Below are 19,198 nucleotides of genomic sequence, written 5' to 3'. Positions count from 1 at the left end.
AGGAAATGGTCAAGCCAATCAACAGCTGCTCTACAGTCAGCACTACACAACGCAGCCTGGAGCATGTTCCAGGTTATCACCATCGACGTCACAGATGACATCTACCCTCAGGCCACTAGGATCCTAAATGAGGAGACTGCCTAAGATCAGTGCATGTGCCATCGGAGAACAGGTGATATGACCTTTTTGCAGAGTTTTTAGTTGTCTGTTGTTTTGTAGTTACCAAGGCTATTTATAGCAGACAAATCCTGCTAATTGGTATTGAACACATATACAATATGGAGTGATGAGGTCTGGAGCAGACGTTTATAGTTCGAACTTTTTCATGTGCACCTCATTGAGTAAGTTTTGATGAAACTGTTTGAGCTCTAGTTTGGCTCAAGCATGGAGATTAACTTCACCATTTCCACTACTGTCATTATTGTTATTATTACACCTCTACATTATGCTACAGCCAAACTCATGTTTAATCTCATGTCATCTAATTTATACACAAACATACCTTGGTGCTGTCCTGGCACTGGAAGACATAGCAGGCACAGTTTTTTGCATCTCTGACCATGCAGCCAAAGCTGCTGGGCTCCTGGCTGTTGTGAATTAGCTTTGTCACGTGGTGAGGACGACATTCAAACAGCACTGTGTGTGTCAAAGGGTCCCAGACAACTCCCTCTCCCAGAACGGACACACATCGCACCAATGATGCTGATGCACACAGAAAAACTTTGTGATTACAGGTAGATGGGTCCAACTGTCCTCCAGACCGCATCCCAGCACCCAGATGCTTCTCTGCAAGCCGAGACTTGCTGATCTCAGCCACCACCCAAGGCAGCATGGCCATGGTGGTCAGGTGGTGGACGGGCAGAGAACCGATCAATATCAGTTTGTATCGTACCTCCTCCTCTCCTTCTTCCTCGACCTTTTCCCCCAATGTTGTATTCCTCTCCCTAGCAGAAGAGGGTTTCTGAGGACACAGTGCGGAAGAGGTGAAATGTGAAAGTGATGGACATGAGCGGTGGTTTAAAGTTATGTTAGGAAGGGGCCTCTCAGCGCTCCCTGGCCTGGAGGGTTCATCTCTTCTGGGCTTTACTTCAAAGTAGAGTCCCTCCATGGCTGGTGGGGCCGTAGGCAGCTGTCTGCCTCTGCTTTCACCTGCAAAACATCAGTTAGAGGACAGAGGCACTTAAAGGGGAAATGTAGCTGTGCTCCACTTTGCCTGTATAGAATCAGGACACTGTGAATCATCAGAGTCTTTCCATGTAATAATCACAGGGTCATTTGGAGGGTGCTATAAAATGACCACCTGGTGTTGTTTACCCAATCAGAAACACATGACTTAACTACTGACCTACACTTTAACAGTCTCAAGGACACACACAGCTGATGACAGCTTTACTATGAGGATCATACTTGGCCAGTCGTGTGTGTCAGAAAGAGAAGGGAGGTAGATGTCCAGCTGACAACCTCTGCCCTACATAAACAACAAACGACATTATAATCACATAGACAGAAAGAGGTGTGTTAGAATTTGTAGGTAAAATCAGTGGGAAAATGTACAAGAAACTACATCAACATTAATAGCGGGACATGATGAAAATGCGTATAATAAACCGATCATACCAGCTATGGAATCAAAACATTAACGTTAATTTATAGAGAAATAAAACGAAGGCGGCTGCTTACGTACCTCATATTTGACCTTGCAATATAAAGCCTCAACTTAAATCAGCTGGGACAGTGCGGCATGCAATATAGGTCGGCCTGCTGCACCAGAACACCAACGGAAGTTAAAATGAGATTTCATTTTCGAGGAGCGCAGCCGACATGACTTCTTTTACAGGTTATTGTAATTTTACGCACGGAACAAGTTATTTTTACGCACGAAGTTGCGCAGACAACCAAAGCGCGCACGATTCATGTATGCTATTGCCTAAGTGCACAGTAGATATTTTAATCAAGTTAACATTTCCTCTGCTCTTCTTATGCCAGCAGTCTTCTTACCTGTTCACTGAATGTCCGATGCGGGAATCGCAACCAAGAAAGGTTGTAGGGTATTTTAGAGCAACTACATACTGTACGTAAACAGAGACACAGAAAGAAAGAGATACTGTAGGAAGAGCTTCACACAGCCCTAGCGGTCTGTAGTTTGAGTTAAATATAGAGGACAGGGCAGACCCGACCTCCCTCCTCTCCTATCAGTACTCAGACGGGGCATGACAAGTGCATGCTGCATGCATGCGCTGGAGGATGCATGGGCGTAGTGTTCACACGTAGCGTGCGTGCGTGTGTGCGTATATGTGTGTGTGTTTTATACAGTCTATGGTTTTATCCCTCTACATTGTTGTCCACATGCACATTTAGAAACCGCTTTTTATTGAGTTAAACTGTATTCTCAGCACAGAATTTTGGAATCCGAGGCACATAAGGAAAGATGAGCTGCTAATTACACATTCCTAGAGTCATCATCACTTAAATACTGGGAAGTAAAAGGGTCTTTGGTTGTAGATTTTAGTCCCTGTTAACTATTCATATCAAGTAAGCAGTGGGTGCATTTGAAAAATGAATGTATATACTCCAATACCACTTGGTGGTGCTCTGAGCTTTTAGACTGGTCATTTTACAAATTAGCAACTCTGGAATGACAGCTTTTAAAATTATATTCAAAAAAATACATTCAACGGTTACTTTCAATGTCACACCTTACTATTAACTAATGTATTACACATTCAATTCACAATTTAGATCATTATCAGTTTCAGCAGTTCTCATTCACACTCATACATTTCTGTAACTTCATGTAGCAGCCTTGCCAGTTAATGCTAAAGTAGAGTAGATACACAATTGGTAAATACAAAGTGGATATACAGCAATGTGTGCATCTAAACACCACAGTGAAACAGCAAGAAATTACTGTTATTTGTTTGTTTTACAGTAGTTTAAAGCCAGCACTGTGGTAACCTAATCTAAAAACATGTAGCTGTAACTGCATGATGTAAAACTGGCTCTGGATCAATACTTTCCCCCCCCAAAAACCAGATGCATGGATAAACAATCTCAAAGTGGAGCAGAAAACACATTAATAAAAATGATCAAGAAGTTAACCGTTTATCAAACTCAAACCTAAATCAAGAATCCCTTCTGGAGTAATTAAGACATTGTGTAAAATGCTGGTCAGAGATATTGCTAACTGGTCCTGTATGCGAATGTATGTCTATCAGTGCTACTCCGGCTTGGGCTGCAGCTTATTCTTCTCTGGCTCGAAGAAGTTTTCAACAATGGCATCAACCAAGTCATCCAGCTCCTTCTTCAGGTGCGTCACATTGCTGTTAAGAAACCCAAAGAGTCAGAGAGGAAAACAAAGATGAGATAACGGATGTCGCCATTTACAGTTAAAGGGGAGCAATTATGCTCACTTTCATGTTCATACTTGTATGTTGTGTTTCTACTAAAACATGTTTACATGCTGTAATGTACGTTCAAAAAACACTTAATTTTGCAGATTCATATGTATTTACGCTCCGTCTTAGACGCTCTGTTGGAGTGTCTGTCTCTTTAAGTCCCCCCCCTCCCGAAAAAAGCCCAGTCTGCTCTGATTGGTCAATGTTTCCGGGTCGCCGCATCTGGGCTCTTACTGCTACTGTACCGTCTGTCATTGCAGCCAGGGACTGACTATAACAGAGTATAGCGGCACTGAAAAAACACTAAAGGCTTCTAAACCATAAAACTACACAACCGAACATGTTCCTGCTAGAATGTGACAGAAAATAAAGAAAAGCATAAAAAGGCCTCTTTAGGACTAGAGCTACAACAATTAGCTGATTCATAGAAAAGTAACTGGCAACAAATTTGATAATCTGTTAATTGTTTAGGTCATTTTTTTAAGCAAAAAGTTAACAATTCTTTGTTCCAGTTTTACCAAGGTAAGGATATGCTTCTTTGCCCTGTTTTATATCACTGTAAATTGAATATTTTGAGTTGGATAAACAAGGCACGTAAAACCATCAAACTTGGATTTTACTGCAGGAAATTGTAAGCGTACTATTTTCTGACATTTTATAATATAAACGATTAATTGATAATTAATAATCTCTAAATACATGTGTCACTTCCTTGCCTTGTCTCTACAGTGACCTACCTGTTACCAGGAGCAGCACAGAGTTCGGTATAGTATTTGATTTTTGGCTCAGTGCCACTGGTCCTCATGGTGGCCACACCCCCGTTGGAGAAGCTAAAGGTGATCATCTGACTGGACCTGGAGGTGGGAAGAACCTGGGACACAAGAGGAAGGAGTGATGAATGGATAGATGTAAAAACAAGATCCAAAAGGAATTTCTGTTTATAAGGACAGCTAAAGGGAAATTCTCCATATACACCTACATTTGCATTCAATACGAAGAAGAATGTAGCTCAAATATTCAGTTTCTGTGTATGTTTTTGCAACTATCGCAGCAGTTTTTAATGTTTTTTAACCTTTAAAACACCCAAAGTCCAGGTTTAAACCTGCATTAACTGATTGTTTTGGCCACATGGGGGCAGTGGAAAATTGTGAACACAGTATTGACATATCATCCACTTTTAAGTTGATATGGTGAACTAGCAAACGGTTTCTTATTATTTTCGATAGCTGGCTTAAACATGGTTAAAATGCTGACAGCTAAACGCTGTAACGTGTGTCTATATTTCACTGGAAAAGATTGCAACACCGGGATGTCCAATAGCCTGCAGCTAAAGACAAGGCTAGTAGGCTAGAGTAAACTAGCTGCACGTTGAGACAGCATGGCCACTGTCACTGATAAACAACAGTGACTTTTAAAAAGAGGACAAATCTGCTGTTTTGAACAGTGTATACAAATAAATATTTTTCAGTCATTTCATTCAGTTTATAAAAAAAAAAAAAAAAAAAAAAAACACTATCGTGAATCGTATTGAATCGTGAGTTGAGGGTATCGTTACATCCCTAACTGTATGTGTCCATGTGAGAACTTACAGCCTTGTTACTGGGCTGGTTGCTGTCGTAGCCGGTGGTCAAGTCTCGTACAGCAGAGATGGCGAAGCGACCACACTCAGTGGGATACGAGTCCTTCTGGCCACTGTAGTTGCGCAGGCGCTCGAACAAGCTGCGGATCACATCCTGATCATGGCATATGAAATAGGAGTTCTTACTGATGTGGTAGCCGTACCTGACAATGAGGAGTACAGCGAGACAGAGTTAGAGTCTGCAGCATCTTAGTAATATAAATTAAAGCCAGATGGGTATAATGTATACGTGTGTGTCTTACTCTTCATAGATGGAAGTGACTTGTTGAGAAAGGCTTGAGCTTTTCGTGGCCAGATAGGAAATCATCTCTCCTGCTATGGCTGCAGCACTCACTCCATCCTTGTCCAATACAGAGGAACTACACATATACCCTGACACACACACACAGACACACACACACACACACACTTTACTAACAGTGTGTGCAAAGGCATGTGATTCCATTTACAGCATAATAATCATGTTATATGGGAATGCTCTACAGTATGTATATTGTGTGTTTGAGGAAACATCTGTCATATTAACCTAAAACGATCTTTAACCCAGTGCATGGTGCTTGCTAACTTAAGACCAAGATCCTCAGTTGACACGTCCGCTATTTTCATGCCTTCTCTAATATGAATGACCGATGTATTCATTTAACAAGTAACCAAGACTGTTCATATGGTTAGAACACCAGTGTAAGAAGTTGAAGAGAGCTGGTTTTTGGCTCTGAAAAACAGCATACAAATTGTGGCCCAGACAGTAGAAATTGTCAAAGGTTATAGTGCATGCTTTTAATTCTATGCATAATCTTCTAAGCTGGTTTCTATCATCAAGCAAGTTTTCTCAACGGCTCTCACCCCAGTTTATATCTCGTGAGCTGGAAAAATAATTTGGTTAACCACGTTGTCCCCGGCCGTCAACTGACAGATAAATTTACATCAGATGAATACTTTTAGGCACATCAAATTAACTTATCTTGTGACACTGTGGAGATCATTACAAGAGCAAACTCTTATAATGCGAGGCCACAAAGAATTAATCAGAACCGCTTTCCTATGATTATGCCTGTGGACAACATTAATTTGTGTGTGCATACCTATGGCCTCTTCAAATGCAAACAGAACAGTCTTGCCCTGGTCCAAAAGGTCTTTGGCTCTGTTTCCCATCCACTTGAACCCGGTTAGTGTTTCCTGTCCACACAATGGTGATTGTCAACTGCAGCAACATTTGAAATGGTGAAGCAATAATAGAGTGCATTTAACTCTATCATTAGTATCCATTAGCCACATTGTTCTCTTAAATTTAATATCGAAAGCATTTTAACAGCCTTCATTGCAACCTGATATACTGGAAAATGCCGTTAATGTAGTCTTCTCGTAGCAGTAAACACTACAACTTTTAGATGCATTGAGGACATACTGTTTAGATCTGTTCTTTTAAAACCAAACATTTGGTACAGTTTATGCATTATGGCTCCCTGCTACCAAGTTTCACATTTGTAACAAATTAACAGCCTTGAACTTGACTAGCTTTACCTCAAAGTGGAAGCCTTCCTTGAGAGCGATGGCACGCAGTATCTTGGATGAGACGGTGCTCGACAGCATGTAGAGGTTTTTTACAGCAGCAGCGTCAGAGTTTTGCCTTTTCCAGCAGCGGAACATCCACCAGCCGAGCAACGCTCCCAACTCATTTCCACTAAACACTCGCCACTGTCCACTGACACAGAGAGAGACCGAGGTTATGGGAGTGCAGGCACGCAAACATAACTTTATAAATCACCAGTCTGTGTTGTTCAAAGCATTTCCTCGGTATTGGTTCTGAATATGTGAGGGTTTTAAAGACATGCAAAGGACTTCACAATCTGCCATCGCACACAAATTACGCATGTTTTTTTTTTTTTTTCTGTACAGTATATTCTTGCCATTGTGGAGCAGGTTTTAAAACAGCATCGAGACAATGATTTAGGCAGCTAAAATTTGCAGAACGTACAGTGAGGAAAATAAGTATTTGAACACCCTGCTATTTTGCAAGTTCTCCCACTTAGAAATCATGGAGGGGTCTGAAATTGTCATGTAGGTGCATCTCCACTGTGAGAGACATAATCGAAATACAAAATCCAGAAATCACAATGTATGATTTTTTAACTATTTGTATTATACAGGTGCAAATAAGTATTTGAACACCTGAGAAAATCAATGTTAATATTTGGTACAGTAGCCTTTGTTTGCAAGTACAGAGGTCAAACGTTTCCTGTAGTTTTTCACCAGGTTTGCACACAGTGCAGGAGGGATTTTGGCCCACTCCTCCACATAGATCTTCTCTGGATCAGTCAGGTTTCTGGGCTGTCGCTGAGAAACAGAGTTTGAGCTCCCTCCAAAGATTCTCTATTGGGTTTAGGTCTGGAGACTGGCTAGGCCACGCTAGAACCTTGATATGCTTCTTACAGAGCCACTCCTTGGTTATCCTGGCTGTGTGCTTCGGGTCATTGTCATGTTGGAAGACCCAGCCTCGACCCATCTTCAATGCTCTAACTGAGGGAAGGAGGTTGTTCCCCAAAATCTCGCAATACATGGCCCCGGTCATCCTCTCCTTAATACAGTGCAGTCGCCCTGTCCCATTTGCAGAAAAACACCCCCAAAGCATGATGCTACCACCCCCATGCTTCACGGTAGGGATGGTGTTCTTGGGATGGTACTCATCATTCTTCTTCCTCCAAACACGGTTAGTGGAATTATGACCAAAAAGTTCTATTTTGGTCTCATCTGACCACATGACTTTCTCCCATGACTCCTCTGGATCTCCAAATGGTCATTGGCAAACTTAAGAAGGGCCTTGACATGTGCTGGTTTAAGCAGGGAAACCTTCCATGCCATGCATGATTTCAAACCATGACGTCTTAGTGTATTACCAACAGTAACCTTGGAAACGGTGGTCCCAGCTCTTTTCAGGTCATTGACCAGCTCCTCCCGTGTAGTTCTGGGCTGATTTCTCACCTTTCTTAGGATCATTGAGACCCCACGAGGTGAGATCTTGCATGGAGCCCCAGTCTGAGGGAGATTGACAGTCATGTTTAGCTTCTTCCATTTTCTAATGATTGCTCCAACAGTGGACCTTTTTTCAACAAGCTGCTTGGCAATTTCCCCGTAGCCTTTTCCAGCCTTGCGGAGGTGTACAATGTTGTCTCTAGTGTCTTTGGACAGCTCTTTGGTCTTAGCCATGTTAGTAGTTGGATTCTTACTGATTGTATGGGGTGGACAGGTGTCTTTATGCAGCTAACGACCTCAAACAGGTGCATCTAATTTAGGATAATAAATGGAGTGGAGGTGGACATTTTAAAGGCAGACTAACAGGTCTTTGAGGGTCAGAATTCTAGCTGATAGACAGGTGTTCAAATACTTATTTGCAGATGTATCATACAAATAAATAGTTAAAAAATCATATATTGTGATTTCTGAATTTTTTTTTTTAGATTATGTCTCTCACAGTGGACATGCACCTACGATGACAATTTCAGACCCCTCCATGATTTCCAAGTGGCAGAACTTGCAAAATAGCAGAGTGTTCAAATACTTATTTTCCTCACTGTATACCTGAACAGTTAAATGTTCAAAACATTTCACAGTGATTTTACCTAGTTATTTCTACATTATTTTTTTGGCGAACCCATTTTCCATAAACACGCCTCATCAACTCAGTCAGAGATTTACAACATTTCCCAATTTTAAAAACTCTTTTGCAAAGGAATGAATGAAATGTTCATATTGGCACATGCATGCAGCTCTTAAACAGGTGGGAAGTTTTGTGAATACTTTTAGGCATACCAAATCAACTTATCTTGTGACATTGTAGACAGCAAAAAAGGAACATAACTAACAACCCACTCTTGTGCAATATCATTATGAATATTTTATCTGTGCAATACTGTGAATACTGTTTACTTATTATATTTTGCCTTAACTGTAAACTGCTTTTTTAGTGTCACTTGTTTTTTTGTTTTTTTTACTGTTTAATGTTTTTCTACTGCTTTTTTTAACCCGTTTATTTATTAATTATTTTATCTTGCATTCATTATTAATGCCTCTTGTTTTTGCACTATCCCCTTTGCTGCTGTCACACTGCTAACCTCCCCGCTATGATACTAATAAAGAATTATTTTATCTTCTTTTAACCCTTGTGTGGTGTTCGGGTCTGTGGGACCCATTTTCAATGTTTGCTAAAAGAAAAATGATGCTATTTATTATTTATTCTAACTCAAACTCATTGGCCTTGGCTCATTTTCTGTGAAGAACATAAAAAATAACTTATTTTCAATGACTGCACATGGTACACCCCCCCGCCTCCCCGCCCCCCCTACACATAACTATTACATATGAGGTGTTCGGGTCTACTGGACCCGAATGTATTTAAATGAAGGTGCTATGAAACTAGGTTGTCTGTCTGCACCTGCTATTCCCACACAAAGTTACAAAATTGTTACATTTCAAGCTCTTTCACCTGTTCTGATTAAGTTCTAAGAAAGAAGCACCAATAATTATCAAAAATCTTTTTTCTTTACCTTTTTTATAATTGAATTTCCTTATTTTCTCACAAAAAACGAAAGTGATCATGTGATCATAAATGTGATCTCACAGGGGTAAATGGCAAATATGAACCATAAATGATGTATATATCATTGGTAATTGAGCCAAAGTAAACATCTATTTAGTAATTTCACATAAAATTGTTATGGCTGTATTGATTTAAAAGCCTAATGTGGTGGGTCCCCCAGACCCGGGAACATTGGCTGTGTAACAAAAATATGAACACCACACAAGGGTTAAATACAGACCTCTCCTGCTTCTCAGCGACGGCCAGTCGATCAGCATCAGGGTCATTGGCCAACACAACAGTGGCCCCCTCCCTCTCTGCCAGTGCAAAAGACAGTGTCTGCAAAACACACAACACGCATTACAAATTCAACCAAAACACATCATCTATATATGACTGCATGTGATTCGAGTGTTCAGAACATACCAGGACTCCCTCGCCTTCCTCAGGATTGGGATATTTGACCGTGGGGAATTCAGGGTCTGGATCTTTCTGTTCCTCTACAGCATATGGAGGGTGAAGGTCAAAAGCCTTGAAGGCTGACTGGACAAATGTGTGGCCAACGCCGTGCACAGATGTATGCACAATTTTCACCTTTGAACTCTTGTTTATATCCCTATGAAAAAGAAGCTAGAGTCAAAACATTTCTGTGTTCCTTGTTTGTTTGTTTTTTTACTTTGTAGTATTGTGTGTGTGTGTCCTAGTAAGACCTACTGTACATACAGTACATGCATTTCAAATGTTAAGCAGCAACACACAATGATTACAAATCACCAATGGAACCCAGTTTATATAGTTCTATGTCATGCCTTTCTCTGCCCCAAGGTGTTTTAAATGGTATTTGCTGCTGTGTAGGTAGTTATCCATGGAGCACCTGTGATGACAGTGTTTCTGGATGGCTTTGAAGTATTGTGTGTGGATGTCCTGGTAGGGATCTTTGAGTAAGGGGCTCTTCAGGGCCTCCTCTGTGCTCCAGGACTCAGGCCAGGGCTCCAGGTTCCCCTCTATGGCCTGGGAGATCCCTTTGTCATGAGGAGACACAATCTGGGCTCCGTTCTCCCAGTACACCTGAGACACAGCCGAAGCAGCAGAGGACACATATCACCGCAGATAGAACAACGCACTAAATTACTAATAATTTTTATACTGATAAATCTGCTAACTATTTTTTCTTCTTATTGATTTAACGTTTTTTTCTATATAACGTCAGAAAATTATCTAAAATGCCCCTCATAATTTCCCGGAGTCAAATGTGACATATTCAAATTGCTTGTTTTGTTGATCAACAGTCAAAAACCAAATTTAGTTTATTATTTACAACCTATAAGAGAAAGAAAACCAAGAACTCACATTAGAGAAGCTGGAACCAGAAAATGTTTACAAATTGTTCGCTTGGAAAACAGTTAATTAATTATCAGTATAGTTAGGAATTAATGTTCTGTTTATCAACTAATAGAGTAATCGACCGATTGTTTCATCTCTACACTGAACAAGAGGTAACAAATCAAACAAGCTTATCAACAGGGAGTTTATAAAGTACCGTATGTAAAGCCAACTGTCAGTCAGATCAGTCAGTTTACATTTTTAAAACCTTCAAATATGAATCAGAATAATAACACTAAAATAAACAAATAAACATGCAAGCAAGTATGGAAGGAAGAAAGGACAAAAGAAAGAAAGTAAGTGAATAAATAAGTAAGTGAGTAATTAAGGAAGTGAGTAAGTGAGTAAGTGAATAAGTGAATAAGTAAGTAAGTAAGTAAGTAAGTGAGTGAGTAAGTGAGTAAGTGAGTAAGTAAGTAAGTAAGTGAGTGAGTAAGTGAGTAGTGAAGTAAGTAAGTAAGTAAGTAAGTAAGTAAGTAAGTAAGTAAGTAAGTAAGTAAGCTACCTTGTAGCCATTGTCTTGTTTGGGGTTGTGAGAGGCGGTCACCATGATACCAGCACACAGACCTAGGTGCCAAACTGTGAAAGGCTGCAGGGAGCAGGAGAGAAACATGTCACTTTTCCAGTACATTCAAAGAGCATACTAGACCATACACTGTATAGTATTCACTATATACTGCAAGCACACAATGTGCTTTGATACAGGCTATATTGAAATGGAGGTAGTGTGGCACATCTGTAAAATATCTATTGCTATATGTGTAGAAGAATCCAGTCTAAGCCAACATTAATGTGGGCTTGAGTGAGTAACATTCTGCAATTTTATTTTCACCTTCTGTTAGTGGAAGCATAACCCTTCCTGTGATGCCTACAGACCTGACTTTATTGTTTTCTTCTTGCAGCAGGACATGCTTGGGGACATAAAACCCAGGTGGAAATCTGTGAAATAAGTATAAACTGGTCGACTGTTGTACAAACTGTGTATTTGTCAGAGAAAAAAAAAGACCAAAATGATGCGTCTTACTCAGTGTTCTCACAATTACACAAACATAATGAGTAATTTTAAAGTGAGAATGATGAAAGGGGCTGACAGTAATCCTGAGTGGCCTCAGATTGGATATTTCATAATTTGCGGATGTGTCATTCGATGTTTAGAATTGCCAAAAAATAAATTGCTACACACATTCATGCCTAAAAAGTTGTGTCATCATCACTGTCATGCTGCAAAGGAAAGGCAGGTAAACTACTTTTTTTAAGTGTATGTATTACCAAGTACCTGGTGTCAAGATCAAATGTTTGTCTGGGCTGCAATAAGAATACTTTGTATGGTTTAATGCATGTGTAGTATAGACACAAAGTCGTATACATGTTCACAAGTTTCAAACAGAGTATATAAATCCTACAGTCGGTACGTTATGCAACCTGCTGTATACGATGGGGAAGTGTACTTTTTGAATGGAATTTGCCCTGTAGCTTCTGTCCCACTGTCACCTGCTCCACCAGAAAACCGATTTAAGGATTCTATCACTAATTTACCCTACAATTGTTATATTAAGCATGTTTAAAATGTAACAGTAAGCAGTAAGATGATTATGTATATTTTGGGGTATTATATCATCTATGACTGTGACAAAAAAAAAAATACCCAAATGAGGAAATTACAGAAGTTCAAGTGATTACCACAAAGGGTGTAGGGGTGATGTCAGAGAAGAGGTGGACTGGCACCCCTCGGCTGATGAACACAGCTGCAGCCAGGCTGGCGAAACGCTTGCTGCTGCCCCCGCTGGGAGGGTGGGCCCGGGCGTCATACCCAATCACCACCCCCCGCTCCTTAAAGTTGTCAAAACTTTCCTCCAGGTAGTGACAGAAACCCTGTCAGGGGGAAAAGATTTGGGAGAATAAGAGAAAACTTGTGTTTAACATGCAGTGAAGGACCGTCAGTGAGAAAAGTAGCTGCACTGAGATCCTATAATGATACGTAACAAGATGGTGGCATGAGAGCTATGCAGTCAACCACGAGAGTTTGGAGTGTCTCGACTTCTTTAACCAGCAGAGAACAATAATCAATAATGTGCATATCTGGCTTTGTGTGTGACTTGATGCTAAATGTGTGGTAGTAGTTGATCTATGAACCAACCTGTGTGGTCTGGATGATAGTGAGGTCATTCATACAGGATGTGCCCGGGCCCATGGCTGCTCTCAGACCTGCTGTACCAAACTCCATCCTGGATGAGAAACATTTCTTCAGAGCCTCCACCGCTCCTTCATTCACCAGTTCCTCCACCATCGACGCTGTCTTGGGGTTCTGGGGAAGAAAAACATGCCCACGTGTTGTTTTACACAGGAAGAAATCCAACATTTACATTCAATTTATTAAAAACTGTAATGTAGAGATTACATCTGGAGATCAGGTTAGCGAAGACAGTGTGATTTCTAATATAATATTTAAAAAGCCAGTTTTAGTCTAACTTTTATGTAACATCTTAGTGCTGCCAATTGTTTTGTTATTTCTCCGTTATGTTTTAGCCGTTTTATTTTTGTAACATTTCTTAAGAAATGAATTGACTGACTGCTGTTGAAAAAAATAAGCTGAATGGCAGAAATGTTGTAAGTCTTTTGTCCTCATAGTATATTTTTTGTCAATCAACTCATTGATTGATTGTTTCAGCTCTAACTCAGAGTGTGCAGTACTGAGGATATTTGTTCTCCTGAGTGACATACAAGCAAAATTCAACTATGGTGCATTCTGTTGTGAAATAATGACGTGTCCATTTTGAAAAAAAATTACTAATGAATTAATCTGGTTAGAAATGGCAACCATAAATACAGCAAGGGGGTTCATATGATGCTTCCCATTCAAATGTGCCACTGAGCATGCTGCCCTAATGCAATTATGTTAGACTAATGAAACAGGGTGCCTTTTCCAATGTGACTTGATTAGTAGCATTCCATGTCCCTTTAAGACCATGAATGACGTGGTTTGTGTTGGTCATATGGCCAGATACATGTTAGTCTGATTACAAGTATCCTGAACAGAACTATGTGATTTGGTAGTAATCATAAGGTAAAAAAGTAACCTCCGTTGAAAAACGTTTAACCCAGGTAAATACCCATTCATTATTCATGTATTTATTGGAGACTTGCCTGTAGACAAATTTCCTATTTAGCATTTTAACTTAACTAACTTTTTAGGTCAACCTAGAAACTAATTGACATTAACTATTGGTTTGGAGGAAGACCAATTGAACAGTCTCTATATATTCCATGGCGATATATCCCCAGGACATTAGATAGTCCTTTCCAGGATTTGTTTATTTTAAATATTAAGAAATCACAGACTTGTAAAATAAAGCATTATCACAGAACACAATGCCGTTTTGTTGATAAAAAGTTAATAATGAAACACTCATTATCTGATTCCACATTAGTTTAATTTGAAATGACAGTGTTTTATTTTATGCTGCTTCTTGGCGTTACCACAAAATACCCTTGTACGTTTTCCTAATGTTAAACAATTCTACATTATCATAACGTTACACACTGAATATCCCCGGAAGTCATGGTTTGACCTACCACTGAATCACTTAACGTTATACTGTATAACGTTAACTAACAAACAAACAGTACAGGACAGCCACAGCACACTAAGCTAGCTCGATAGCTGTCAGCTTACCTTGTCATACTGCAGCCACTGCTTGACAGCCTGGTCCAGCTTGGTGTTCTCCATTTCCCTTTGCCGAATCAAGTCGCTTTCCAGCTCACTAACTATGGTGATGCGAGGTAAGTACGCTCACACTGACGGCTTTTACAACACAGAAAGGGAAATGCAGCTAAAGATGTGACCACTTGGCTGTTCCAAAGACCCAACCACAGCACTAGGCGGATCGACGTAATGCGTCACGAGTTTCATCTGTTGCCTTCACTGGTAGGCGCAAATGTGGTAATTGTGGTAACGAGCATGAGGGGTTTGCTGACTGGTTTAAAATGTAGAAAGAGCCGAAGTAATACTAAAAGAAAATCTTGCAATTGTGTTAAGTAACTAAGTACATTTAAGCAAGTACTATACTTACAGCAGTACTTAATTGTAGGTACTTTAACTGTATTGTGTCAATTGTATGCTACGTACTACTACAGGGCTGTCGACTTTTCAATTTAGTTTGGAGTGAAATAGTAAAACTATTTCAGATTTCAGAATCACACTCACATTTGTTACCAAAGTAAGTTTTCACTTGCAGAGATTTTCCTTAGTGTATTTGGTGCATACAATAAACAAATGAAAATGGTTATAAACAATAAGTCAAGGTACTGCTACAGTCAAGAACATAAATACAGAATAGTTATACTACAATAACATGTATGTAAAAAAGACAATGGCAAAATAACGAATGTGTACAATATAACTGTTTCAGAAAGGGACGGCTGTACAGTTTACTGCAGGGGGCTGTGCAGTGAGGTTGATTTTATTATTTTTCATTTTATTTATTCTATTAATTCTTTTAACATTACATGGTCAACTGTTCACTGTCCTTAACATTTGAAATGAATGAGAGTTTAAACATGAGGACATTTTCTGTATAATTTGAGGTGATCAAAAATAAAACTGTAAAGTAACTTAAAATTTGACATGGTCATAGTCAGTCATTCTGAGGACTCTTGGAAATTTCAACAAACCTATTAAAGATTTTTATGTGTTCAAATATGAGGAAGTTATAATTGTTAATGCAATTCAAGCTAACTTTCCCATCAATTTTGTCAAACACTGTACAGTAAAATAACATAAAATTGTTATATGGCCAGTCATTTTCGCCATAAACAAGATTGCATTGAAAATTTTAGCAAACCCCTGACATTTATTTAAGTAAAAAGTTTAAAAGGACATTTTCCATGTGTTACAATATTATTTGACTGTCCCTGTGCAGTAATGTACAGTAAAACTACTTCAAATTGTATATGGTCATAGTCAAGGACATTTTGAGCAGAAATCCATTGGGATTCTTAGCAAACCTATTATGGAAACAGTTTCTTAAAATAAGGACTTCTTTGCTGATGTTTTATATGGTATATAAAATGTGAGAAATTGTTGCTGAAATCTGAGTCAGAGTCTGTAACAGCTGCTCCTGGACAGTGGGTCCGACACAGACTTTGGACAATTTCTTACTTACTTTATTACTTTGAAGGTTGCTTCTATTTGAGTTTTTAATTATGGTGGCATTGTCAGCACAGATCTTCCCAGTGTATTATTGATAGTACAATTTCTTCAGTTCACATATTTATGAGGTTATTTACATCAACAGGATGGCTCACCTGTGGAAGCATCACCTTGTCTTTCTTCTCAGTTCTTGTTAGGAAACTGAAAGCAAGGACTGTTGATAATGCTAAAAAATCTTTGTGGAGCCTACTAATGATACGATGACTGACATTCCGATACCTTTTGACCATCTGGTAAAAAAAAAAAAAAAAAAAAGAGACATTTAGGGACTGGAACCAAATTATTTTAATGTATCATCATAAATTACATCATAAATGCAATGTGAATAATTATGCAACAGTTACTGAATGGACCAGTGTAAACAGGTCTTAGATGAAGCACAAAACTAATGCAATGAATTTCTCTTCCTGAATCACAGAACTTAGTCAGACAGAGCAGATTCAAGTTGTAATTTTCCAAGTGCTTCAGGTAGCTAGGTGTTATCATGGAACCGTCTCATAATCTTTCATGTTATGTTAATAAGGTTTCATCATGTTAAAACCATAACAAATAAGACCATGTACAACTGAATTTAAATAGGAAGGGTTAAAAGTTAATACTGCCAGGGCTGCATGTCCGTGATGCAGATCACAAAAGAACTGGTGAGGAGACTATCTGCAGAATTGAATCAAACATGATGTGTAATAGGAGGTATTTACAGTATGTTAAAATGTTTAGATGATGATGAACGAATTAATGAGTGTTATAGAAAAAAGGCATATCTTCAGTTCTAAATAAAAGAGAACCATTTTCAAAAGTATTTTTTTTAAATCCGTCATCCTTTGATTCCAACTGCAAACAGCAGCAACAACTTTAAGAATATGTGTTCAGAGCAGAGGCACTATGAAATGATCTACTTCACTGAGCAAAGTCTGTTTTCAATTCAAATTTTGCCATGTGCAGAAACTAATGTGAACAGACTGTGAACTGAACTCTTAACTGGGTTCTTAATTGTCTATCTCCATATATATTAACAGTGACTTCATTGTGAAAATTATGCCACTGTTTGAATAGGGGCTATAATTCTCACACTGACCACAGGAGACAGCAGCCATTTTGATCACTGTAGGGAAAGTACAGGTGTAGCTAATTAATACAGGATAACTTCACTTTTTTTTTTGTCTTAAAACGATAGTTAGTTGCCCATATGAACATTAAAACAAGTTTTGCTTGTTATAATCAAAAGCGTTTCCAATGTAGGTTTGTATCGTTTTTTGTCTGAGTTAGACAAATCAAGTGGATATCTTCCAATGTTACGCTCTTTTCGGTACAAAATCCCCTCCTGTTGTTTCCCTGGCCAGCGTAGAAGAGGGAGCGTCGAAGAAAACCGTGAATCAGAGGAATAAAAAGTTATTTCTGATTGTTTCACGGATATAACGTTCTGGAGCACAAATAAACACACCCACACCTCTGCGGGAAGGTTCCACATTGCTGGATTTTGTGTGAATGCAGAGTTTTATCCTGTTTGTGTCTGTGTTGGTTAAACTTTTGCGTCGGTATGAGATGCCGAGGTTACTGCCTGGGGGTTCCACATTCACGTGGGGCCCAAAGGCTCTTTGCTGACGCCTATAAACGTCCCGCACACAGAAAAATAAGAGAAAAAAAACAAAACCGGTAAAATACTGCATATTATACCTTTAAGACAGACTTCAAAAATTGTGAACCGAACAATGGCTTTGTTCTATTCAAGTGTCCCAGTAAGCCCCGACAGTGTGACAATGAGTCAGCATGCACATTACCAGGACCCTGAAACTGAAGCAGATCAATTCAGCCATCATTCATTTTATTATTTACACCTGTGCTTTTCCTTCTGTGACATGGCAAAACATCTTCCGTTAAAAAAAGGCCTGTGCACCTCATAAAGCACCTGAGTCAACAGAATGTCTGACAAGTCCCCAAATGTCACAAGGACATACTATATGTACTATATGTACTGGTCATGAAGATCACTGCCCCGGCAGACCCTGACTCCTACACCTCAAACAGATTCCTTATATCTGTTGCGTTTCTTCTTCTGTTTGATGATAAACAGGTTCTCATCTGTTGGGTACATCTGTGCAGCATCCTTTTTGTCAGTGCTCTTCCGGGCTCGATTTCTCTTTTTCCTCTTTCCTTTCTCTTGCTTTGACACTGACCCCTGCATCTCTCCAGTTACAGTCCAACAGAGACGGTCTGGTCTGCTCTTTCTGTGTCCTTCTGGTTGCGCTAAAGGAACTTGCTTCGTTTTCTTCAACCTATTCCTCTTCTTCACTATATCCTCTCCTTTGCCCCCACCTCTGGGAAAGTCATCTGCTTCATCCAAAATGAGTTTAGTTGGTGGGTGAGGGTCTTTCGAGGTGGGCACTGGTCTCTTGGGTTTCCACGGTTTCACATTGCTAGTGCCTTTCTGTTGTTGGTGCTTATTGTTCTTATTCGTTTTGGGTGCTGCTGACCCAAAGTCATCGTTGTCATTAAAAAAGATATGGCTGGATTTGGGGGTCGGCTTGTTTGGGCTTTGGTGAGGTGTATGGTAAGGCTGGGGGTTACTTTTGTGATGGCTGATTTTCAGTTTCTTCTTTGGCGGTCCTGGAGTGAGAGGGGTCTGAGAACAGGCAGGTAAAAAGCCATTTTTCTTCAGTTCTGGGGAAAACAGAAACAAAAAGGCGTGAATTACTTTCATGAAAAGTCAGGTTTGAGAAAAGCTATGACGATATACAACCCAATTCAGGTAATCTTATATCTATCCAATATAGCAAAAAAAGTGCAAGTGTGTCAGTCATGGAGAACACAGGGTTTTAGTTATTTTCTGAAAGTGCTGGAGCTCTGCTATGTTGTAATTCAATTGGAGGATCACTACCATAGGTTTTATTTTTTGTTTATCCGTTAAAATTACTTACTGACCATATACAATCGTTTGAGGGAATTCAACTGTAAGAATTGTGGCACACAAGGCAATGCTTAGTTAATTTTCAAAATAAAAG

At 39.5% G+C, this 19,198-nt stretch overlaps 3 protein-coding genes across 7 annotated transcripts in view; all 3 read right to left on the bottom strand.

Annotated features, from left to right (window-relative positions):
- tbc1d1 (TBC1 (tre-2/USP6, BUB2, cdc16) domain family, member 1) overlaps positions 1-2,176 on the bottom strand; it is a 58,073-nt gene extending 55,897 nt beyond the window's left edge. The window contains exons 1-3 of one of the 3 annotated variants that reach the window (XM_028593659.1): positions 1,999-2,176; positions 1,346-1,468; positions 503-1,149 (exon numbers count right to left, since the gene is read on the bottom strand). In XM_028593659.1, coding sequence (XP_028449460.1) covers positions 503-1,108 — 606 coding nt within the window. In that variant the 5' untranslated portion in view covers positions 1,109-1,149; positions 1,346-1,468; positions 1,999-2,176. The remainder of the gene's footprint in view (positions 1-502; positions 1,150-1,345; positions 1,469-1,998) is intronic. The other 2 variants (XM_028593667.1, XM_028593670.1) reach the window with 2 other exon arrangements.
- Positions 2,177-2,349: 173 nt separating this feature from the next.
- On the bottom strand, positions 2,350-14,926 carry pgm2 (phosphoglucomutase 2). The gene is made up of 13 exons (XM_028597421.1): positions 14,664-14,926; positions 13,128-13,295; positions 12,671-12,862; positions 11,496-11,579; positions 10,482-10,675; positions 10,034-10,223; positions 9,849-9,946; positions 6,556-6,736; positions 6,117-6,210; positions 5,277-5,406; positions 4,985-5,177; positions 4,133-4,266; positions 2,350-3,320 (listed from the first exon to the last, which is right to left on the bottom strand). Exons 1-13 carry the CDS (start codon positions 14,715-14,717, stop codon positions 3,218-3,220), a joined length of 1,815 nt encoding a protein of 604 aa, XP_028453222.1. The 5' UTR covers positions 14,718-14,926; the 3' UTR covers positions 2,350-3,217.
- A 1,534-nt stretch (positions 14,927-16,460) lies between these two features.
- Positions 16,461-19,198, bottom strand: part of zcchc7 (zinc finger, CCHC domain containing 7) — a 53,645-nt gene continuing 50,907 nt past the window's right edge. For all 3 annotated transcript variants that reach the window (XM_028565616.1, XM_028565623.1, XM_028565632.1), the window contains one exon: positions 16,461-18,857. In XM_028565616.1, the coding sequence (XP_028421417.1) occupies positions 18,217-18,857 (641 nt within the window). In that variant the 3' untranslated portion in view covers positions 16,461-18,216. The remainder of the gene's footprint in view (positions 18,858-19,198) is intronic.

The sequence above is a fragment of the Perca flavescens genome, chromosome 2 (genome assembly GCF_004354835.1).
Source record: "Perca flavescens isolate YP-PL-M2 chromosome 2, PFLA_1.0, whole genome shotgun sequence".
NCBI classification, from domain to species: domain Eukaryota; kingdom Metazoa; phylum Chordata; class Actinopteri; order Perciformes; family Percidae; genus Perca; species Perca flavescens.
Note: the sequence above shows the minus strand (reverse complement) of the source record. Positions and strands in the feature narration are given on the sequence as shown.

What these genes read in the sequence shown, in the direction of transcription:
- pgm2 (XM_028597421.1), bottom strand. Translation starts at nt 14,717, where the DNA reads ATGGAGAACACCAAGCTGGACCAGGCTGTCAAGCAGTGGCTGCAGTAT. An exon ending in AGGAAGGCGAGGGAGTCCTG is followed by an intron (nt 9,947 to 10,033) that starts GTATGTTCTGAA and finishes TGTGTTTTGCAG; the next exon opens with ACACTGTCTTTTGCACTGGC. An exon ending in AGGAAGGCTTCCACTTTGAG is followed by an intron (nt 6,211 to 6,555) that starts GTAAAGCTAGTC and finishes TTGTGTGGACAG; the next exon opens with GAAACACTAACCGGGTTCAA.